This window comes from Pristiophorus japonicus, chromosome 17 (assembly GCF_044704955.1).
Source record: "Pristiophorus japonicus isolate sPriJap1 chromosome 17, sPriJap1.hap1, whole genome shotgun sequence".
NCBI classification, from domain to species: domain Eukaryota; kingdom Metazoa; phylum Chordata; class Chondrichthyes; family Pristiophoridae; genus Pristiophorus; species Pristiophorus japonicus.
This window is the reverse complement of record NC_091993.1, coordinates 32,935,824-32,957,039: the sequence shown is the minus strand read 5'-3', so window position 1 is coordinate 32,957,039 and position 21,216 is coordinate 32,935,824. Positions and strand designations below refer to the sequence as shown.

Sequence of the window (21,216 nt, the reverse complement as noted above, 5' to 3'; positions counted from 1 at the left end):
GCCGGTGAGAGGAAAGATTCAACTATTCTACTTTTTAAACTTCCACAGAAGGGAGATCAGCCAAAAGAGACCACTCCAAATGTCTGCTCACCACCTGGTGACTAGCTGCAGAGCGGTGTAGTCCGAGCTGGGACCCGCCTCCCTGTTTTCTGGTGATAGCATCTAAAGGTGCAATGAACATAGTGTAGCAATGATATATTTTTAAAAGATGAACAAATATGGAAAAACCATTGGTACTGACCTGGCGTTTCATTGCAGACAGTACAACAAGCTGCGGAACCTGCTGAAGGATGCTCGTCACGAATGTGTTATGTTCTTCAATGAATTCCAGCTGTACTCGTACGTGCCGAGAGAACAAAGGGAGCCTCTCGAAAAATGGCAGACTAGGTTTGTTGTTGAAATTCAACTTGATGTTTTTAACTTTTTAGAAATACGTGTTTACTGTAAAATCTTGTGTATAACTTTTATTGAAACAAATTGCTAGGCAACATTCATATTTCAGGATTGTAAGAAGTCATTTGGAGTTGATCAGCAACTGCTGTGGCCGTCATAAATATGTACAGCTGTAATTCTAATCAAAGGATTGAATAGTCTACACAGCTATAATAGTTTATGAACACCAAGGGTGGGACAGGGTAGATCTAAGCTGGCTGTTAGTTGAGGGGATCGAGAACGAGGGGCCAGAGATACAAGATTTAAGTGAACAGAGGGCAGGAGCAACCTCTTCACACAGGCGTGAGGTGTGGTGGCTCTTGGGTATCGTAGTCTCATTTGAATATGGTGTGTGGCGAACTTGGGTGCAGTTGTAGAAGCTTTCAAATGTGTAAAGTCAGTTGACCGGATGGGGATTGCGAAGTGTGGGAGGGAATGCTTACCTGGATTCCAGGATGCTCAGAGGCCTGGTGGGGGGAGTATATTTTGCAGAAGGGCAGAAGTTTATGGGTAAATTTGTGGATTTTTTCATGTGATAAATTTTATTTTTAGGAGTATGCAATTTACTGGATCTCGAGGAATGTTTGTTTGCTGGAATTTGATTGAGAGAAAATTGAAACTGGGGAGAAAGGGGTTCTGTGCTTGGCTGGAAGTTGATCAGTACCGACAGCCCTGCCATGCTCCGCACCCCTAAATACCATGCTGATTATTTTAGTCATGCAAAGGAAATAATAAAAATGCGAATTATTTGTTCTAGGTGCATTTACTATGCCACGGTCTGGTATTATAATCATCTTGCAGGACTGATGCCGGTTGTTATGGTAACTGAAGATGTGGAAGCCATTCAGAAGTATGGGAGTGAAACAGATGGTGTGTTTGTTGTATCGTTTAAGGTATTGACCACTGCTGTGCTACGTAATGGAGCTTGCTGAGTGAGCTAGAATGTTACTGTAAGATTGGTGATCAAGGGGTCTCCGAGGACTTCGGAGGTGGCTTGGGTCTGGCAGCAGGCGCGGGAAGGGTGGTGGTGGTAGGGGCAAGGATGGTGCATGGGGTACAGTGTGAAACCCAAGCCTGCGAGCCTTGGGGAAAGAGAACTGGTGTCTAAGGTGAGCACTCCAGTCAGGTCCGAAGATTGGGAGGACTCTGGAGATTAAATTGTGTTCACTGCATTTTCCAGAGGTGCGAAGAATGACACATCTGACTGAGCTCCTGAAGCTCGGAGCAAAATATTTGTATGTGTTTACGCCCATCTTCCGTCAAGCAACTTGTCAATCCTTAATAAATATCATCAAAAGCTGTTCAATTCAGTTGTCACAAAAAGAATACACAACCTCTAGCCAGAAGATACTGATAGTGGTATGTCTGAAAATAAAGGTTTCTTTGTTCCTCTTGTTTCTCTTTCTGTCCTCCTCCTTCACATCAGTTTCTCTCACTCTACTTTTCCACTTCTGCTCATTTCACCACTTCTTATTTCTCCTCCTGATTCTCCAATTATTATTACGGTCAATCTACTGAATGCTTTCTACGAGTCAAGGAAATGTGTTTTTTGATAATTCTTTATTGTTGCCCCTAGATGGCAGTAGTGCTACTGAAAATATCTGTTCAATGGAAACTAGGAGGGATGGAGAAGGGATTAATTAATCTCCTTGAAACAGCAGTTTTCTGAAGACTTCTCATTTATTAATTGACACCATTTGATCCAATTATGTTTTCAGAATTGTGGAAGCAGACCTACAGAAATGTGGATTGTCCGATATTAGCAAGCTTGTTTTTAAGTCAATTGTAAAATGAGATATTAGTGAGAGGCATGTTAGTGTTGGGAATGGACTATTTAATATACTTCACAATGCTTGAATGACAGGTTTGGGATTGCATGGGTTAAAAGCAGCTTAAATCTCCCTCTGCAGGGGACTTTAATCTCACAGGAGCATCCTCTGTTGAATTGGTGTCACATTTCTCATTCCAGACATCCAGTTTTGACCTTGAGTGCTATGAACGTGCCTATTGGTCACTAGGTTAAGTCATTTTATAAGCATCTGACAAGCACCAGTGAATGGACCGTTCCATCTCGGCAGTTTCAAACTTCCACCAGAGAAAAAAGGGACTTTGTTCTGATCCGCTGTACCTCTTAGTCAAAAAGAAAGAAAGGCTTGCATTTCTATACAGCCTTTCATGGCCTCAGGACATCCCAAAGCACTTTACAACCAATGACGTACATTTGAAATGTAGTCAGTGTTGTAATGTGGGAAACACGGCCACCAATTTGCACACAGCAAGCTCCCACAAACAACATGTGATAATGACCAGATAATCTGTTTTAGTGATGTTGATTTAAGGATAAATATTGGTCCCTGGACACCAGGGAGAACTCCCCTGGTCTTTTTCGAAATAGTGCCGTGGGATCTTTTACGTCCACCTGAGAGGACAGAGGAGGCCTTGGTTTAACGTCTCATCCAAAAGATGGCCCCTCCGACAGTGCAGCACTCCCTCAGTACTGTCCCTCCGACAGTGCAGCGCTCCCTCAGTACTGCCCCTCCGACTATGGCACTCCCTCCGTACCGCCCCTCCGACAGTGCGACGCTCCCTCAGTACTGTACAGGAGTGTCAGCCTAGATTTTGTGCTCGTGAGTGGGACTCAAACCCACGACCTTCTGACTGAGGTGAGAGCACTACCCACTGAGCCACAGCTGACACTGTAGTCCCTTCATTAACATATTTTAAATACCAGCTACATCCATTGTAATAATTTACCATTTTTTTAGAATTCTGCATTTTTGAGCATTCAACTACCAATAAACACGTTACATATGCTCTTAACAGGGTTTTTGTTTTTAGAGCTATTTGGAGAGTTTTTGGCCGGACCTGGGAGCTGTGCATGAGCTGTATGAATCCATAGTTCAGTCTCGGAAAGAAAGAGAAAGTGAAAATCAGGAAAAGAATGGAAAAGAATATTTGGAGCATCTCCCTCTGGAAATACTGGAGGCTGGCATCAAATCTCGGAGATATATTCAGGTAAGCTCACTGACATGGTCTCTAAAACAGCAGGCTGTCGAATATTCCGTTTGAATATCCGAACACATTTTGTCTCCACACCAAGACTCCAAATGAAGGCTGCACTGCTCAATAATTCTGCAAAGAAGCGAATCACATTGCCTTTAATGCCATATATTGGATGGATGTAGATCTTTGTCTGTATAAGTAGGGAGTGCATGCTTCTCAATGCAAAGCAGCAAACATGTATTTTGTTTTAAAAATTACAGATCTACCAGACAGCAGAATCAATAGCTGCAAAAATCATTGATATCTGTTATTTAAAACAAAGCTTTTAATGAACAAAATGGAAACTAAACTCACTGCATTGAATATTGATGTGCGTGTGTTGGAGGGTTGTTATTGAACATAATTTTTGTTTAAATACTGAGCACGGATATTCTGTTTAGGGACATCAACTGGGTGAAGTTGTTGAGCACTACAGTTGAAAATGATGGGATCGCTGAAACCCTCTTGGGTGAATGTCTGTCTCTGCTGATGTCAGCCCAGCTCCCCCAATATGTTTGGTTCAGAAACTTCTCCAGCCCTTGTGTCTTTATCCATCTATAACACCCAAAGTGCACATAGGATCATAGAACTGTACAGCCGGAAGAAAGCCATAGTGGCCCATTGTGTCCGCGCCGACCGACACCGAGCCAAAGGACACATGGGAAGTTGGTGAAAACCGTGCGAAGTATAACTACACCACCAACCTTCTGGTTTTATTTCTTAAACAACTTACACACTAACATTTGTTTTATGTTGTTAGGGTGTTTTAAATGTCAACAAGCACAGATCTCAGCTGGAAGCCTTTGTTCGTATTCAGGGATTGACTAATAAACGATCAGGTAATTATACTCTCTTTTCAAAAAAAAAAAATCTTCTTGCTTTAAAAAAAATGATTTGTTTGTGTAAGTTATTTTTGTTCGTATCTGTCAGAACTGGAAACTGACGTGCTCATCTGTGGCACTAAGGCTCGAAACCGGGCGATCCAAGGTGATGTGGTGGCTGTGGAGTTGCTGCCGAAGAATGAATGGAAGGGAAGAGTTTCTGTGCTGTGTGAGAATGAATCTGAGGAAAAAACCACTGAAGAAACTGAAAGTGAGCCAATGGCTACAGGTAGGACAATTAATAAAAGAAACAGCCCACTCATGTTTAAGCATAAGCTCTCGACTTTTGTTTTTTAATTGCCCCCGTTTCCTCTCCCTTGTTCAACAATACGTTTAAAATGTCTTTTATTGTCGTAAGGGAATGGTATTCTAGAAATGCTATTCTTGCTTGACAGACCAGCTAAGAGCCACACCTGGGGGATGTAAAATGAGTCATGGGCGAGCTTCCTCACCTCACCCGAGAGTGGGATTCAGTATTTATCTTTAAAAGTTCTGTCCTATCGGATGCCTTTTCTGGTTTGTGGAAGAGATGTTCGAAAACTGGCGCCCTGTGGCGAACACCCTTAATATTGTCACTCACACGTGGCTCACCACAGCCATTTACTGTATTCACGGACACGCTCATTGCTGACCCAAAGCAACAGAAGAAGCAGGGGAAGGGTGATTGGTAAGAGGGGATGATAATAAGATGGAAAACAATTTTTTAGACTGTCTAATTTGATCTATTTTCCCTGACAAAGTTTTATAGTTAGATTTTACAGTTAGACAGGCTGAATGGCCTCCAACTGTGCTGTAACAATTCTATATTCTATTACTTCATCTATTAGTTCTGTTCTTTACTTAAGTATTAGCCTAATATGAAGCAAAACAAAATAACAAAGGTCGAGGATCAGCCATGGTCTTATTGAATGGCAGAGCAGGCTGGAAGGGCTGTATGGCCTCCTCCTGCTCCCATTTCTTATGTTCTTATGTTACGAGGTGAAAAACATCTCTCCCACATTTTCAGTAAAAGGGGTTCAGATTGACCTTGCTTTTTCATTTGTAGGTAAAGTTGTTGGAATTATTCAGCGGAACTGGCGAGATTACGTTGTGTCCTTTCCACCCAAAGAAGAGATACAATCTCAGGGTAAAAATGTGCGGAAGATTCTAGTTACGCCTTGGGATTACAGAATTCCTAAAATAAGGATCAGTACCCAGCAAGCTGAATCCCTACAGGTGGGAAATATAAATAAATGTGCCCCTCTCTCACCCGCCAAAAACTTAATAATTGAAGTTTATAAACTTTGTGAAGATTGTGGGTCATGTCTGCACATGTCCCTAGACTCAAGTCATTCCGAACTCTTCTCTTTAGAGTTGATCTTGCTTCACAATTGTTTTCTCACTTCTTGATTGCCTGTTGCTGTTTCCCTCATTGTATCTTCTTCACTCCTTGTTCACTGATTGATTGATTGTTTTTTGTCCATTTTCTGGTTTGCTCCCAGTCCCACCAGGGCTCACTATCCCTTTTCATAGCTCACTCCTGATCCAGATGGCATGGAGCAGTGGATAGAAACCTAGCCTGGCAATCCTGGTTGACTTTTGCTGTCCCTAACCCCAGGTTGCTAAGCCAAATGTAGCTCTCTTTCCACTGAGCTAGCTACGATAAAGCTGACTCAGTGCAGATCCAGGACTAAATCTGGGACCTTACCCTAAAACTTGTGCTTTATTCAAGTCACATCATTGTGGAAACAAAAATAGACTGTGTTTACTGCCATAAAGCAGCCTCTGTATCAGTGTTGTACATCATCAGGTCATGTGGATCATTTGATCTTGTTCCCATTGATCTTTTTCATTATTCAAAGATGGTTCCCGAGATAAGGCAAAACATTTAAATTTCACTCATTTAAAAAAAAATGTTTGGTGCAATGAATCAAAGATTCAATTCAGAATCCCTTCAATTCTGAATGCATGAGGAGCCATTTTATTAAGAAGATTATTAATGTATAATTTTTGTTAATTTTCTGGTTTAATTGTTTTCTTTCTTGTGTCTAACTCTGATTAATTGCCTTGTGAAATACAGGCAACCCTGTAGATATGGAAATGTTGAATTGTATACTGTTGGTTGAATCGATCAGGCACCTGGACTCAAGTGTGGTAAAAAGAGCTGCTACATTCTTCTTCAAGTAGTATACACCTACATATATTCATCAACCTTGCAGTATTGTAATGGGCTTAAACAGCATCTTTCATTTATTTTCCTGATTACATAGGATTGTCGAATTATTGTACGTATTGATTCCTGGGATTCTACTTCTCTTTATCCCAATGGACACTTCGTGAAGGTTCTTGGAAGAGCTGGCGACCTTGAGACAGAAATTGCAGCCATTCTTGTAGAGAACAGCATTTCATTTGGCCCTTTCTCTGAAGCCCAGGTTAACCTTTATACTTACTGAACCTTATCGTAAAAGAGTGGGTTTCTTCAATTCGCGTTGTTAGCAGTAGCAGTAGAATTGTACGTACTGTTCGCCTCCATTTTAAAAATAAATCACAAAGCAAATTATTGCACACGCAAAAGTATGTGCAGGATTAGGTTTGGCCATGGTGACAGCTGTGGTGAAGCAATTCTCATACTGAAAATATTCTTGTGGTAAAGCTTTTGTGTGTCAGCTTGGCTCGGTGGTAGCACTCTCGCTTCAGAGTCAGAAGGTCATGGATTCAAGCCCTACTCCCAATTTATGAATACATAATCTAGGCTGATACTTCAGCGCAGTTCTGAGGGAGTGCTGCACTGCCAGAGAAGCCGTTTTAAAACAAAGCTCTGTCTGCCTGTTCAGATGGACATAAATATGGCAGCATTCAAAGAAGAGCTGGAAGGCTTCTGCTGATGTCCTGGCCAACATTTATCCCTCGACAAACACCACCAGAAACAAATGAACTGGAAAGATTATGAGTGGGCTTGACAAGGTGGATGCAGAGAGGATGTTTCCACAGATAGGGGAGACTAGAACTAGAGGGCATAATCTTAGAATAAGGGGCCGCCCATTTAAAACTGAGATGAGGAGAAATTTCTTCTCTGAGGGTTGTAAATCTGTGGAATTCGCTGCCTCAGAGAGCTGTGGAAGCTGGGACATTGAATAAATTTAAGACAGAAATAGACAGTTTCTTAAATAATAAGGGGTTATGGGGAACGGGCAGGGAAGCGAGATGCTAAAATTGTCCACAGGGAACAAATGAAATTAACTGGCCTCATTCGCCACTCCTGACTCTTACCCGGGCCTCCGCTGCATGTTCCCCTGCTCGGATGATAACTGAGGACAGGCTAACCTTTGGCTATGGTGGCCCCCACAGTTAGATAGCTAGTATCTCAATGTCCAGGCTGGGTGAGGTAGCTGGGCTGCTGCCTATGACCTGTACCTTAGGTCAGGAGGGTGGGGGAGGTAAAGGAGATAATGAGGAAGAAAACTACTTGATGTAAAACATCCTCGAGGAGATTTATATTTCACTGTGGTATGTAAGCCTCTAAAAGCTTTAAAAAAAAAATTCATGAGATAACTTTTGAGTCCCAGAATGTAGTTATGACAAATTTGTGTCCTAGAGAAGAAATCATACACCCACATGTTGTATGTAAAAGTGACATTGTAAATGACTGCCTTGTGGCTCAATGCATTTGTTTTTTCCACAATTCACTGTAGTGAGTTTACCAATCTCAGACATGATGTCTGCGGAAGGCACATAATTGGAGGGAAGATGTCTTCTCTCCTCCACCCCTGGGTTGGCGAAAGGTCACAAAGTTAATCTGGGCCACTTCCCTTTGTCCCTAGCAACTGTTCCAGAGTCAGACTGGCAGAGGTCACAGGCTGTGGTGCATGGGTGGGGTGGGGTGGGTGGGGGAGGGGTGGGGTGGGGTGGGGTGAAGAAACTTAACTTGCATTAATTGTTCAGAAGGGAGGAATAGGATTCCTGATGGGTTTATACCGTGTGTGTATGAAAAGGAAAAACTGTACATAGAAGAATAGTTGGGAAAATAATTTTTTTATTGAAAATAAAGATTGAAGTATTGTTCAGCTATAGATGTTTAAACCGCACGATTATCTCTTAACTTGTCTGTTCCCATTCTGTAGGTGCGTGAGATGCCCGTGAACACTGCGGAGAATCCCTGGAAGATTGATGCCGAGGAGCAAGCACGACGAGTGGACTTGAGGAACACTCACCTGGTCTTCAGCATCGACCCCAAGGGCTGTGAAGATGTGGACGACACGCTGTCTGTTCGCAGATTAGCAAATGAAAATCTGGAGCTCGGGGTCCATATTGCAGACGTCACACACTTTGTGACATTAAATTCATATACAGATCTGGAGGCTAGATCAAGGTAGTGTAAAATCAAAATCACCATGAAAAATTCAGTTCCTGAAGTTAAAATCATTAAAGGGGAAAGACAATCTAGGGGGAATAATCTTTGTTCAAAATACTCTCTTGGAAAAATAAATAATTTACTTATTAGAAATGTCTTTGATATTTTCATAAAATGATGGATTTTTTTTCTGGTATGAAGATCTTCCCTGCTCGGCTGCTCTGAGAATGTCACTGGTGGGGAGCGACCCCATATATTCTGGAATGGCCACAAAGGAAAGAGGCTGTGACTGCTAAGCAATCTGTCGGGTGTCCCAGAGCTGCGAGACCTGGGGGCATCGTTCCACAGATTTGGAAATGAGTAAATCTACTTGATAATACACTGCCACGGTATTCAGCATCTGCCACTAGGTCCTGTAGTGTAAACGTTATATTGTGATCTCTGGGAAGGACTCCTGAGCATTGCTGGTATAAATTTTCTCTCTCTACCTAATATTCATACAAACACCTGCTACTTTCTTCCAGGGCGACAACTTGTTACCTTGCAGATCGCCGCTATGACATGTTACCCACCATCCTCAGTGCTGATCTGTGTTCTTTACTCGGGGGTGCTGATAGGTAAGTCTCATTTCTACCTGGGACGCAAAATACGATTGAAGAAAAATATCCCACTTTTAAGAACATAAGAAATAGGAGCAGGAGTAGGCCATGTGGCCCCTCCAGCCTGCTCCGCCATTCAATAAGGTCATGGCTGATCTGATCATGGACTCAGCTCCACTTCCCTGCCCGCTCCCCGAAACCCCCTTATCCCCTTAGCATTTAAGAAACTGTCTATTTCTGTCTTAAATTTATTCAATGTCCCAGCTTCCACAGCTCTCTGAGGCAGCGAATACCACAGATTTACAACCCTCTGAGAGAAGAAATTTCTCCTCATCTCAGTTTTAAATGGGCGGCCCCTTATTCTAAGATCATGCCCTCTAGTTCTAATCTCCCCCATCAGTGGAAACATCCTCTCTGCATCCACCTTGTCAAGCCCCCTCATAATCTTATACGTTTCTATAAGATCACCTCTCATTCTTCTGAATTCCAATGAGTAGAGGCCCAACCTACTCAACCTTTCCTCATAAGTCAACCCTCTCATCATCAGAATCAACCTAGTGAACCTTTTCTGAACTGCCTCCAAAGCAAGTATATCCTTTCGTAAATATGGAAACCAAAACTGCATGCAGTATTCCAGGTGTGGCCTCACCAATACCTTGTATAGCTGTAGCAAGACTTCCCTGCTTTTATACTCCACCCCCTTTGCAATAAAGGCCAAGATACCATTGGCCTTCCTGATCACTTGCTGTACCTGCATACTATCCTTTTGCATTTCATGCACAAGCACCCCCAGGTCCTGCTGTACTGCAGCACTTTGCAATCTTTCTCCATTTAAATAATAACTTGCTCTTTGATTTTTTTTCTGCCAAAGTGCATGACCTCACACTTTCCAACATTATACGCAATCTGCCAAATTTTTGCCCACTCACTTAGCCTGTCTTATGTCCTTTTGCAGATCCTTTTGCAAGAGAAGGATTTATACTTGTATTGTCTGTTCGTTCTTTGACCCAGGATAATTTCAGGGAGGATGTTTTCCCCTGGCTGGAGAGTCTAGAACCAGGAGTCATAGTCTCAGAAAAAGGAGTCAGCCATTTAGGACCGAGCTGAGAAATTTCCTCACTCAAGGTGGTGAATCTTTGGAATTCTCTGCCCCAGAGGGCTGTGGATGCTCAGTTGTTAAGTATATTCAAGACAGAGATTGATAGATTTTTGGATATTAAGGGAATCAAGGGATATGGGGATAGTGTAGGAAAATGGAGTTGAGGTAGAAGATCAGCCGAATGTCCTACTCCTGCTCCTAATTCTTATGTCCCGGCAGAGAGCAGGTAGCCATGCTGGCTCTGGTAAAGGAGCAGTATAAGTGTTGCTAGGAGATTGTACAGAAGGGCCCAGGGGTGGGAGAGGTAATTTACGCCGTGCATTGTTATCCCTCTCCCTGTGCGGAGAGTGTCAGGCCTCCAATCAGCATCTCTACTGAACAACTTGGTTGTGATCACAAACCTACTGTAAGGAAAGGACCTGACCTGTTGGACACCAGTTCTTTGGTTCACCTTCCCTTTTAACTCTCAAAACTGATGGTGCTTCTCCTGATTAAAGAAGAATGTCCCCAAGGTTTGTAAAACACAAACTTGTATAATAAAAGTTATTCCTCACAGTGATTGCACTAGAGACGGTACAAAGGAGATTTATGGGGATGTTGCCTGGACTGGAAATTTTAGCTGTGAGGAAAGATTGGATAGGCTGGGTTTGTTTTATTTGGAACAGAGGAGGCTGAGGGAGACCTAATTGAAGTGTATAAAATTATGAGGGGTCGAGATAGAGTGGATCGAACGGACCTATTTCCCTTAGCAGAGGGGTCAACAACCAGGGGGCATAGATTTAAAAGTAATTGGTAGGAGGTTTAGAGGGGAGTTGAGAAGAACTTTTTTCAGCCAGAGGGTGGTGGGGTCTGGAACTCACTGCCTGAAAGGGTGGGTAGAGGCAGAAACCCGCACCACATTTTAAAAATACTTGGATGTGCACTTGAACTACCATAACCTGCAGGGCTACGGACCTAGAGCGGGAAAGTGGGATTAGGCTGGACAGCTCTTTGTCGGCCGGCGCGGACACGATGGGCCGAATGGCTTTCTCTCGTGCTGTAAATTTCTATGATTAAAACTGAAACTGACAGCATTGCTGCAAAAACCAAACCTATTTGTAATAAAATATATATTTTCTGTTCCAGTTCCTGGTGAAGAAGATTCCATGGCATAAAATCTGGCCAATAATTTTAGCCTAAATTGGCTCTTGGAGGCAGGCTATTGTGGGAAATGAAAATATTACACTGATGTAGTTGTGAGGGCATTCAAGCGGTTGAGGTTAAGGCACGTTGTAGAGAGAGCTTTATCCTTGACCTATCCTATAATTTGGAGGATTTGGTCCAAAAAGTGGAAAATTCTCAATCTTACTCCTGGGTGCACAATTATTGTTTTAAAAAAATAAACATTTGCAGTGATAAAGGGTACAGAGCAAACTTCAAACACCGATACTGAATTAACTCTTAACTGTCAATCATTTATTGCATGTGTGCTGTGGTTTCAGTCCACCTTTCAGGCAGAAGGTTAATCTTCCATATTCATTTCACTCTTAAGGTATGCAGTGAGTGTGTTGTGGGAACTGGACAAAACGAACTATGAAGTCCTTAAGGTGTGGTTTGGACGAACCATTATACGGTCTGCGTACATGATCTTCTATGAAGCGGCCCAGGCCTTGCTGGATGGGGATATCAGTGTTGTGGATGATATCCCGGAGCTCAAAGGGCTTGACGAGAAAGACAAACGTAGAAAATTGAATGACCTGATATGGGCTGTAGAGAAGCTGACTGAGATAGCTCGCCACACCCGAGCCAAGCGTGCCCTTGGTGGTGCCCTGGAGCTGGAAGGGATTGAAGTACGAGTGCAGTTAGATGAGAAGAAGAACATTAGCGACCTGGTCCCGAAGCAGCCCCTGGAAGTGCACGAGACTGTAGCGGAGTGTATGATTCTGGCTAACCACTGGGTGGCAAAGAAGATAACCGAGAGCTGGCCTCACCAAGCCTTGCTGCGTTGCCATCCTCCACCACAGCAGGGGTTCTTCACTGGGCTGATTGAGTGTGCAAAGGCAAAGGGATTCAAAATAGATACACGGTAATGTATAGATGTCCACATATACACTGATGACACCCAGCTCTACCTCACCACCTTACATTTATTAGCCAAGGCATAGAATACAAGAGCAGGGGGGTTACGCTTGAACTGTATAAAACACTGGTTAGGCCACAGCTAGAGTACTGCGTGCAGTTCTGGTCACCGCATTACAGGAAAGATGTGTTTGCAGTAGAGTGGGTACAGAGGAGATTCACGAGGATGTTGCCTGGACTGGGAATTTTAGCTATGAGGAAAGATGGATATCCTGGGTTTGTTTTCTTTAGAATAGAGGAGGCTGAGGGGAGACCTAATTGAAGTGTATAAAATTATGAGGGGCCTAGGAAGGACATATTGCCCTTAGCAGAAGTGTCAACAACCAGGGGCATAGATTTAAAATAAGTATTAGGAGGTTTAGAGGGGATTTGAGGAGAAATACTTTCACACAGAGGGATATGCACTTGGTGCTGTAATCTACAGGGCTATGGACCAAGAGTTAGGAAGTGGGATTAGGCTGGATAGCTCTTTGTCGGCCGGCGCGGACATGATGGGCCAAACGGCCTCCTTCTGTGCTGTAAATTTTTATGATTTTTCTATGACCACCACTTCTCGACCCCTCCACCGTCTCTAAATTGTCAGACTGTTTGTCCAACATCCAGTACTGGATGAGCAGAAATTTCCTCCCAGTTAAATACTGGGAAGACCAAAGCCATTATCTTCCATTCCCTAGCCACCAACTCATCCCTCTCCCTGGCAATTGTCTGAGGCTGAATCAGACTGTAGGCAACCTTGGTGTCATACTTGGCCACGAAAAGAGCATCTGACCACATGTCCGCACCATCAAGATTTCCACCTCCGGAATATCGCTCGACTCTGCCCCTGCTCGGCTTATCTGCTGCTGAAAGCCTCATCCGTGCCTTTGTTACCTCTAGACTTGACACTTGGCCCTCCACATTCTACCCTACATACACTTGAGGTCATCCAAAACTCTGCCCATGTCCTAACTCACAACAAGTCCCGTTCACCTATCACCCCCTGTGCTTGCTGACCTACATTGGCTCCTGGTTTAGCATCGTCTCAATTTTAAAATTATCATCCTTGTTTTCAAATCCCTCCATGGCCTCGCCCCCTCCCTATCTCGGTAATCTCCATCCCCACAACTCTCGAGATATCTGCGCTCCTCTAATTTATGGCTCTTGAGCAGCTCCGATATTAATCGCTCCACAATTGGTGGACGTGCCTTCAGCTGCCTAGGCCCTAAGTGACAAAAGATCATTGACCTTAAAGATTAACTGTTTCTCTCTCCACAGATGCTGCCTGACCTGCTGAGTATTTCCAGCATTTTCTGTTTTTTGTTCCGATTTCCAGCATCCACATTATTTTGATTTTGTATTAGTTTAAACCTTGGTTCGGCCATTCATTTTGGGGGAAAAATAGAAAATGCTGAGTATGTTTTACAGAAAGACAGTTAGCTTTCTGAGCTGTGCTACTGACTGAAACCTGGTAGGAAATTGACTATTGAGTTCTCATCATTAAAAATGGAATAATCGGGGGTGTTTTGTGCTCAAATTAGGATTTTCTATTTTAAGTGCTATCATTTGAATTAAGATTTTTTAATTTAATTTGCTCGAGGGGACCTCGTCAGTGTTTGCAGGTTATTTGACCAAGGAGGGCTAATGTCAACCGAACCCATTCCTGTCCCTACTTGATGTGTGTAGGTTTGAATTGGAAACGGTTTGCCGCATGGAGTAAGTTATTGTGGAGCATCACATTCACAAGATGCATTTTGTTTTATTTTAAATTGAGGAATCTAGGTGAAAAGCTCAGGCTCAGCTTAGGATACCACCAGGGATGCAAAGAGTAGGAGGGACGGTAAATCAAGGACGATTAATTCGCTGAGGGCAAGCTTGAGTTTTACACCCATTAGGTTATATTAAGGAATATTTTGGGTGGGGCAGTTCCACAGTTCTGGCATCTGAGAAGATTGAGTTAGAGCAGGAGATTTTGTGATGAATCTCACATACACACACACACACATATATATATAAAATTTGTGTGTATGCATAGATACATATACAAATGTTCTAATGTAAAATATTGAAGTTGACAATTTTTAGCTCCAACAAGGCTCTGGCAGATTCACTGGACCTGGCAGAAGACCCAGACGACCCTCTGGTGAACAAGCTGTTGCGATCCATGGCGACACAGACAATGTCCAACGCCCTTTATTTTTCCACTGGCTCCTGTTCCGAGGATATGTTTTATCATTACGGTACATGACATTACATAGAGGTTTTTTAATATTTCTGTGCTGTAAGGTTTTGATGTGGATAAAATAATATAAATGGTATGAACTTAACTCTTGGGGAATGTCTATCTTAGCTGTTTCTTGAGGGCTTCAATTTGTAAGAAGCTGTGTGTGTATCTGTATGTGGCTGCCTATCTCATGCTTTCTCCCTCTCCTCTGCATCATTCCCATGTTTGAACACTGGTTAACTTCAGTTGCAGCAGAAACAGGATACTTTTAAAGCCTTTTTTAAAAAAAAAATGTTTATCACGTTTATTTTCTGCGAAAGGCTTCTTTCTGTGTAAGGCAGGATTTTTGTGATTTGTGAAAGGGGCATATTAAGTATTTGGATATTCTGACCTTGGATAACTACATTGGAAGTGAAATAAATAACTGCGTATTTTTCCAAGACACCCCGCACAGTCATTGCTGCATTCATTCCATTAAGCCTGTGCGTAAAGCAGTGATCAGACTGCATTAGTCAGTGCCTGGGTCTAACACTGCATTGCAGATATCTGTTAAGTTAAGTTATGTTACAGATGTTCTATGCTGAACTGTCAGGAATCATTGTGATTTCATAGATTGTGTAGATTAGAGTTCCAAATGGATTTGTTTGTGTATTTGCTATGATCACATAGTAAATAAAAACAAGTCCCATGTTTAATCAGCTGTTTCGAAAAGCAAATCACTTTTGATATGAACATATCTAAATGGAGCATTTTATGTGAGATGATGTTTGATTTCCAACAAGGCCTGTAACGTAGTAAAACGCCCCAAGGCACTTCACACAAGCGTTTTTATCAAACAACATTGGATATCAAACGCAACAAAATATTAGGGCAGGTGTCCAAAAGCTTGGTCAAAGAGAGAGGTTTTAAGGAGAATCTTAAAGGAGGAGAGGCAGAGAGGTTTAGTGAAGGAATTCCAAAACTTGGGGCCTTATCACAGCCACCAATAGTGGGGCAGTGGAAATCAGCGATACGCAAGAGGGAAGAATTGGAGGAGATGGTGTTGACAATAATCTCTTCATAAACAATATTCTGGTAGGCATGCAGTACTAATAGAATGAATTTGGCAGCCTTTGCGAACAGCTACATACACAGCAGAGGAAGCTCCTATGTGGCTGGAGTTAAGAGTGTGATGTTGGGATTTGTGTAAATAGAACGTTACCCAAATCCTTCCTCGCCATCAAACACTTTGGTCTGAGCAGGATCTGTGCATGAACCTAAATTATAGGGCAGCCTTTTCTAATTCCTACCTTCTCATAACTGCGAACAATCATGACCCTTGTACTGATTTTTTTTCTTTTGTTGTTTTATTATAATTTATATTGTCCAATGTCCCAGTGGGTTTAGGCAGTGAATAACAGAGGGCATTCTCGAGCTAGTAGTTACTTCTGCAGCTGCCTGGCTTGACATTGCACTCAATGATGTTTCTAACTTCCTGTCAACTTGGAGATCATCCAATTTCTCCACAACTGTAATTAAAAATATTTTAAGGCTATTTCAAAACACAATTTTATTTTTCTATCGTAACCATTGAGAGTGAAACATCGAGTGTACAGAGCAGGAGCGTCCAGGGTTTGAGTCATGGCGGGTGCTGAGTTAGCTGACCTCAGCCAGAGCAATGCCAGCATGGAGAGGGGAAGAGTGGGGGTTACAGTTGGCCTCAGGACCCCTGGGTTGAGGAGGGGATAAATCGTCCAGGGTTCCCACCAACGATCCCTCTAACTTTTGTTTTTGGTGCACCCCCTCCCCCCCCCCCCCCCCCCCCCCCCTTTAACTGTCTGCGCGGCCCATTCAAATTTTCCCTCATGCGCGGTTTCTCCCGTGTGAAAGCCAGTGAGCAGCCTGGGCGGGACCTCGGCCGCACAGCTTAACAGGAGCGTTGGTTACCACTCCTTATTGCTGTCCAGTGACCCCCTGCTGAAGAATGGCATGTGTGGACAGTGCAGAGAACTTTGCTACAATGTCCTGCATGGTGCAGTAGGCTGCAACACTTCACATCCAGGCTCGTACATAAAGAATGGGCAGTTGGGCGAGGCATTAAGCCATCAGTGCCCATGGAACTGTATCCCAGCAAGGAGTCAATGACTTCAGGAGAAGAAGAGCAATGAAGAGAAATTAGGGGGTATAAAAAAGTAACTTTAAAAAAAAATACTCCATATGAAATCAAGTACGTACTGCCTTTATTTGATTAGGAAATATAAACACCTTTTTCCGCTGTTGATTTGTAAATTTTGAGTTCAGTGAAACTGCAGGCAAGAAAAACTGCTTTCCTGTTGCATGCTGAGCTTAGCAAACTGGGCTCGTTTTAATCTCTTTAAATCTGTTCTTTATACATTCCCTTGCAATATGCATTTGTTGGGCTTTCATGGAAACAGGTTACTATGGTTACTGATTTCCATTTGCTTTTGATGGCCGAGTATTCTACAGGCAGAGATTCTGGGCTTTTAGCTGGTGTCTAGATTTTAGAGACTTTCTGAATTGCAAAAGGATGATGGGGATTCCAGGCTTACTCAGTGAGGCAACAGCTCTTTTTAAAAAAAAAAACAGCCCTCCAAACAGGCACATAAAACAACGATAAATGCACACAGGACTGAGTTGCCTGGGCTCCAACGGCCAGATTGCCAAAGCTCAAGGGGCTACAAGTGGCTAGAGGACCACAGGTTGGTCACATTGGATTGGATAGGATATATGGCCCAACCAGTCCATGCCGGCGTTTATGCTCTACTCGAGCCGCCTCCCGTTTTTCCTTGTCTAAATATATCAGCATAACCCTCCATTCCCTTCTCCCTCATATGCTTGTCTAGCCTCCCCTTAAATGCATCGATACTATTCGCTTCAATCACTCACTATGGTAGCGAGTTCCACATTCTCACCACTCTTTGGGTAAAGAACTTTCTTCTGAATTTCCTATTGGATTTCTTGGTGACCATCTTATATTGATGGTCTCTAGTTATGCTCTTCCCCACAAGTGGAAACACTCTTTTTCTCTCTCTCTCTCTCTCTCTCTATCAAAACCTTTTACTATTTTAAAGATCTCTATTAGGTCACCGCTCAGCCTTTTTACAAAAGAGACCCAGCCTGTTCATCCTTTCCTGATATGTATACTCTCGCATTTCTGGTATCATTCTTGTAAATCTTTTCTGCACCCTCTCCAGTGCCTCTATCCTTTTTATAATATGGCGACCAGAACTGTACACAGTGCTCTAAGTGTGGTCTAACCAAGGTTCGATACAGGTTTAGCATAACTTCCCTACTTTTCAATTCTATCCCTCTAGAAATAAACCCTAGTGCTTGGTTTGCATTTTTAATGACCTTGCTAACCTGTGTCGCAACTTTGTGATTTGTGTATTTGTATCTGAGATCCCTTAGTTCCTCTACCCCACCTAGACTCGTATCCTCCAAGTAATAAGTGACCTCCCTATTCTTCCTATCAAAATGTAATACCTCACATTTATCTGTGTTGAACTTCATTTGCCAATTCTATGCCCATTCTGCAAGTTTATTAATGTCCTCCTATAATTTGTTGCAGTCCTCCCCAGTATTGACTATCCCCCAAATTGGTGCCATATGCAAATTTAGAAACTGTGTTTTTGATTCCAAAGTCTGAATCGTTACTGTAGATTGTGAACAGCAGTGGTCCCAGCACTGATCCTTGTCACATTGAATAGCTTCTGCCACTGTGAACCCTTTACCCCTACTCTCTGCATTCTATCTCAAAGCCAGCTAGCTATCCATTCTGTTACTTGTCCCCTAACTCTGCATTCTCTGACCTTGTTCATCAGTCTATTATGGGGTACCTTATCGAAGGCCTTTTGAAAATCTAGATAAATTATGTCTATACTGCATTACCATTGTCTATTCTCTCTTTTACCTATTCAAAAAATTCAATGAGGTTGGTCAAGCAAAACTTTCCCTTTTGAAATCCATGCTGACTATTCATTATTATATTTTTGGTTTCTAGATGTTCTATTTTCTCGAACCAGTGTGAATTTTTCCAGGTCTCTCACTAGTTATCTTCTTGAGTTAGACTGCCAATTTGTGCTTCAACGTGTAACAACTGGGAATTGGATTCAGACTTGATTTCATTTCACAAAGTGCCCTTATTGGAAAACAGTTAACTGCCAGCTTGTGCTAGATTCGAACCACAGCTCAATCGGTGAAAAGACACTGCACTGGGCCCCCATTAGCTAACTGACTTTGCAAGGACAGTGTTAAGAAAGGTCAGTACTCATTAGCTGCACTATTTGTTCAAGTATAGTACAGGGAAACAATTGTGCAAGCTTATTTTATAATTAAAACAATGAATTCAGCTGTAGTGTTGCAGCAAATCCAGTGTTGGAGTCCACTGCAATTTAAGATTCATTTGATCAGTGAGAGCTGTAATACTACAAAGCCACAGTCACTGGGTAAAATATCAGTCAACATTTTGAGATGACCTTGAAAAATAATTGGCGGTTTTGTAAGAGAAAGCAAAAAGATGTGATTAGCACCTGCTTAATCCTGTGATTTCCCACTGGGAGAGCTCAATCCTGGCATTGCCAAATAGGGACATGGTCCTTTCCCAGAGATGGAATCAGTCACTTCCCAGAGCTGTTCATGTACACCTCCCGTTACAAAACAGAATTAGCAAAAGTCCTGAGTCCAGGTTATCTACACACCCCGATATGGATATTTCAACATCTATATGGTGGTAATTATTTTGTGTTTTATCAAAGGTCTTGCCTTGGAGAAATATACTCACTTCACTTCTCCAATCAGAAGATATGCAGACATAGTGGTACATAGACTTCTGATGGCAGCTATCATGAAGGACAAGAAATTGGAACCAGAAAATGCATTGCTCAGCAACAAGGATTTGGAAGAATTATGTCAGCACGTCAACAACAAGAATAGGGTGAGTAGGGAAATAATTCACCCACGCTAAACCTGATCTGGGAATGCCTGATGCTGTCCTTGGATTCAAAAAACAAAACAGCTTCCACATTTGGAAGAGCAGAACATAAAAAGATTAGTAATCAGTGTGGATATCAAGCTTTGTTGGAAAAATACATTGCAGTTGAGAAGTTCTACTCCCTTCAATAAGTAACCAGTGAATACACATGCCTGTACTGTACTATGGTATGGCACATGTCCCCCATCCCCCAAACAGCAAGTACTTAATCTAAGCTGGAACATCCAGGGAAGGTACTGAACAGAAACCCGATGATTCCTCAGAAGGAAAGTGAAAATGGGCTAAATCTCCACTTCTCTTATGTACCTCCAGCATTCTGCTCAAGTCCTAACAATAGCTTGCCTATTTAGTCTCAAAAGAGGAAATGGAAGAGAAAATAGCTACAACTGTGGAAAACATTGATTGACGCTGACCAATTGTGCACCATGAATATTTTAACCCTACAAAAAAAAAATGTTGGCATGGATGTAAATACTCTGGGACTTAGTAACTGAGATTTTCTCCAGTAATTGGTATCTTCTGGATTTATTGTTTTTGAAAATTACGATATAAAATGGAACTATTACATTTAGTTTTTTTTAAACAGTGCCTGAAGCTGGGGAACCACTTTGTGGGCACTGTCAGTACTTGATGTAAAAGCCATTCTTCATATGCCAGTCTGTCAGGCAGAGGCTGGTCAAACTGTGGGCTGATGGACACATCCAAAACCCAGGACCATTCGTGCAGATTTTCCAGCAGGACTAACAGGATAGTGACTATCCTGGCTGATTCCTCTCCCCTGTAAGGGATGCTGAGGCCAGTTATTGTCTACTTCATTTGTTTTTTTACCTACACCAGTGCTTTTCACAAGCTGGGCTCTGCAAGATCGTAATGTGAAATCTGCTTTTTCCTGTCGGTGCCCCTGCCGGTCCAATGGATCACCATTCCAAGTATGGTGTTGCTGTTGCCTCTACAAACAAGGTATTTTGTAGTGATGGCGCTGTAGTTTTGGGTTGCTGCTAATGTCTTTTGGAATTTCAGGACAAGGAGTCCACAGAAATATGGTAGCATTTTGCAGGAGGCTCTCACAGGAAAGTTTGAAAATCATTGCGTTATCCGGCTCCAGATTAGAGTTGAATGCTGTGGCCTAATTAAGTCGGTTCCTATTCCATTGTTTCTTAGGCTGCTCAGCGTGTGCAGAAGCAATCTGTAGAGTTATTTCAGTGCATGTACTTTAAGGATAAAGACCCTTCTGATGACCGTTGCACAACAGATGGCATCATATACTCAATACGAGCAAATGGTGTGCTGGTATTTGTACCACGGTAAGTTGCCAAGAATGTCCAATATCATTTAAAAACAAATCTTGATAAATTGCAACAATTCTCTTCTAATCTGGAGTGCAATTTTACAACTATCCATGAATCAGAAAGTGTCTAGAATGCATATATTAAATCAGTGTTTTAATTTAAAAGCGCTGCTCTCAGCAGAATTTGAGACAAGCTTCATCCAAAAATACATCTTATGATTAAGAGCAATATTTATG

The 21,216-nt window shown here is 42.4% G+C and overlaps 1 protein-coding gene across 5 annotated transcripts in view; it reads left to right on the top strand.

The window, feature by feature from the left end:
* The window catches only part of dis3l (DIS3 like exosome 3'-5' exoribonuclease), a 48,649-nt gene that overhangs the window by 20,348 nt on the left and 7,085 nt on the right, over nt 1-21,216 (top strand). For 3 of the 5 annotated variants that reach the window (XM_070858591.1, XM_070858590.1, XM_070858592.1), the window contains 13 exons: nt 259-387; nt 1,190-1,325; nt 3,271-3,447; nt 4,235-4,313; nt 4,405-4,584; nt 5,401-5,570; nt 6,605-6,766; nt 8,456-8,703; nt 9,210-9,302; nt 11,915-12,448; nt 14,563-14,717; nt 19,456-19,634; nt 20,853-20,995. In XM_070858591.1, the coding sequence (XP_070714692.1) occupies nt 259-387; nt 1,190-1,325; nt 3,271-3,447; nt 4,235-4,313; nt 4,405-4,584; nt 5,401-5,570; nt 6,605-6,766; nt 8,456-8,703; nt 9,210-9,302; nt 11,915-12,448; nt 14,563-14,717; nt 19,456-19,634; nt 20,853-20,995 (2,385 nt within the window). Of the gene's footprint in view, nt 1-258; nt 388-1,189; nt 1,326-3,270; nt 3,448-4,234; nt 4,314-4,404; nt 4,585-5,400; nt 5,571-6,604; nt 6,767-8,455; nt 8,704-9,209; nt 9,303-11,914; nt 12,449-14,562; nt 14,718-19,455; nt 19,635-20,528; nt 20,652-20,852; nt 20,996-21,216 lie in introns of those variants that run through there. The other 2 variants (XR_011587449.1, XM_070858593.1) reach the window with 2 other exon arrangements.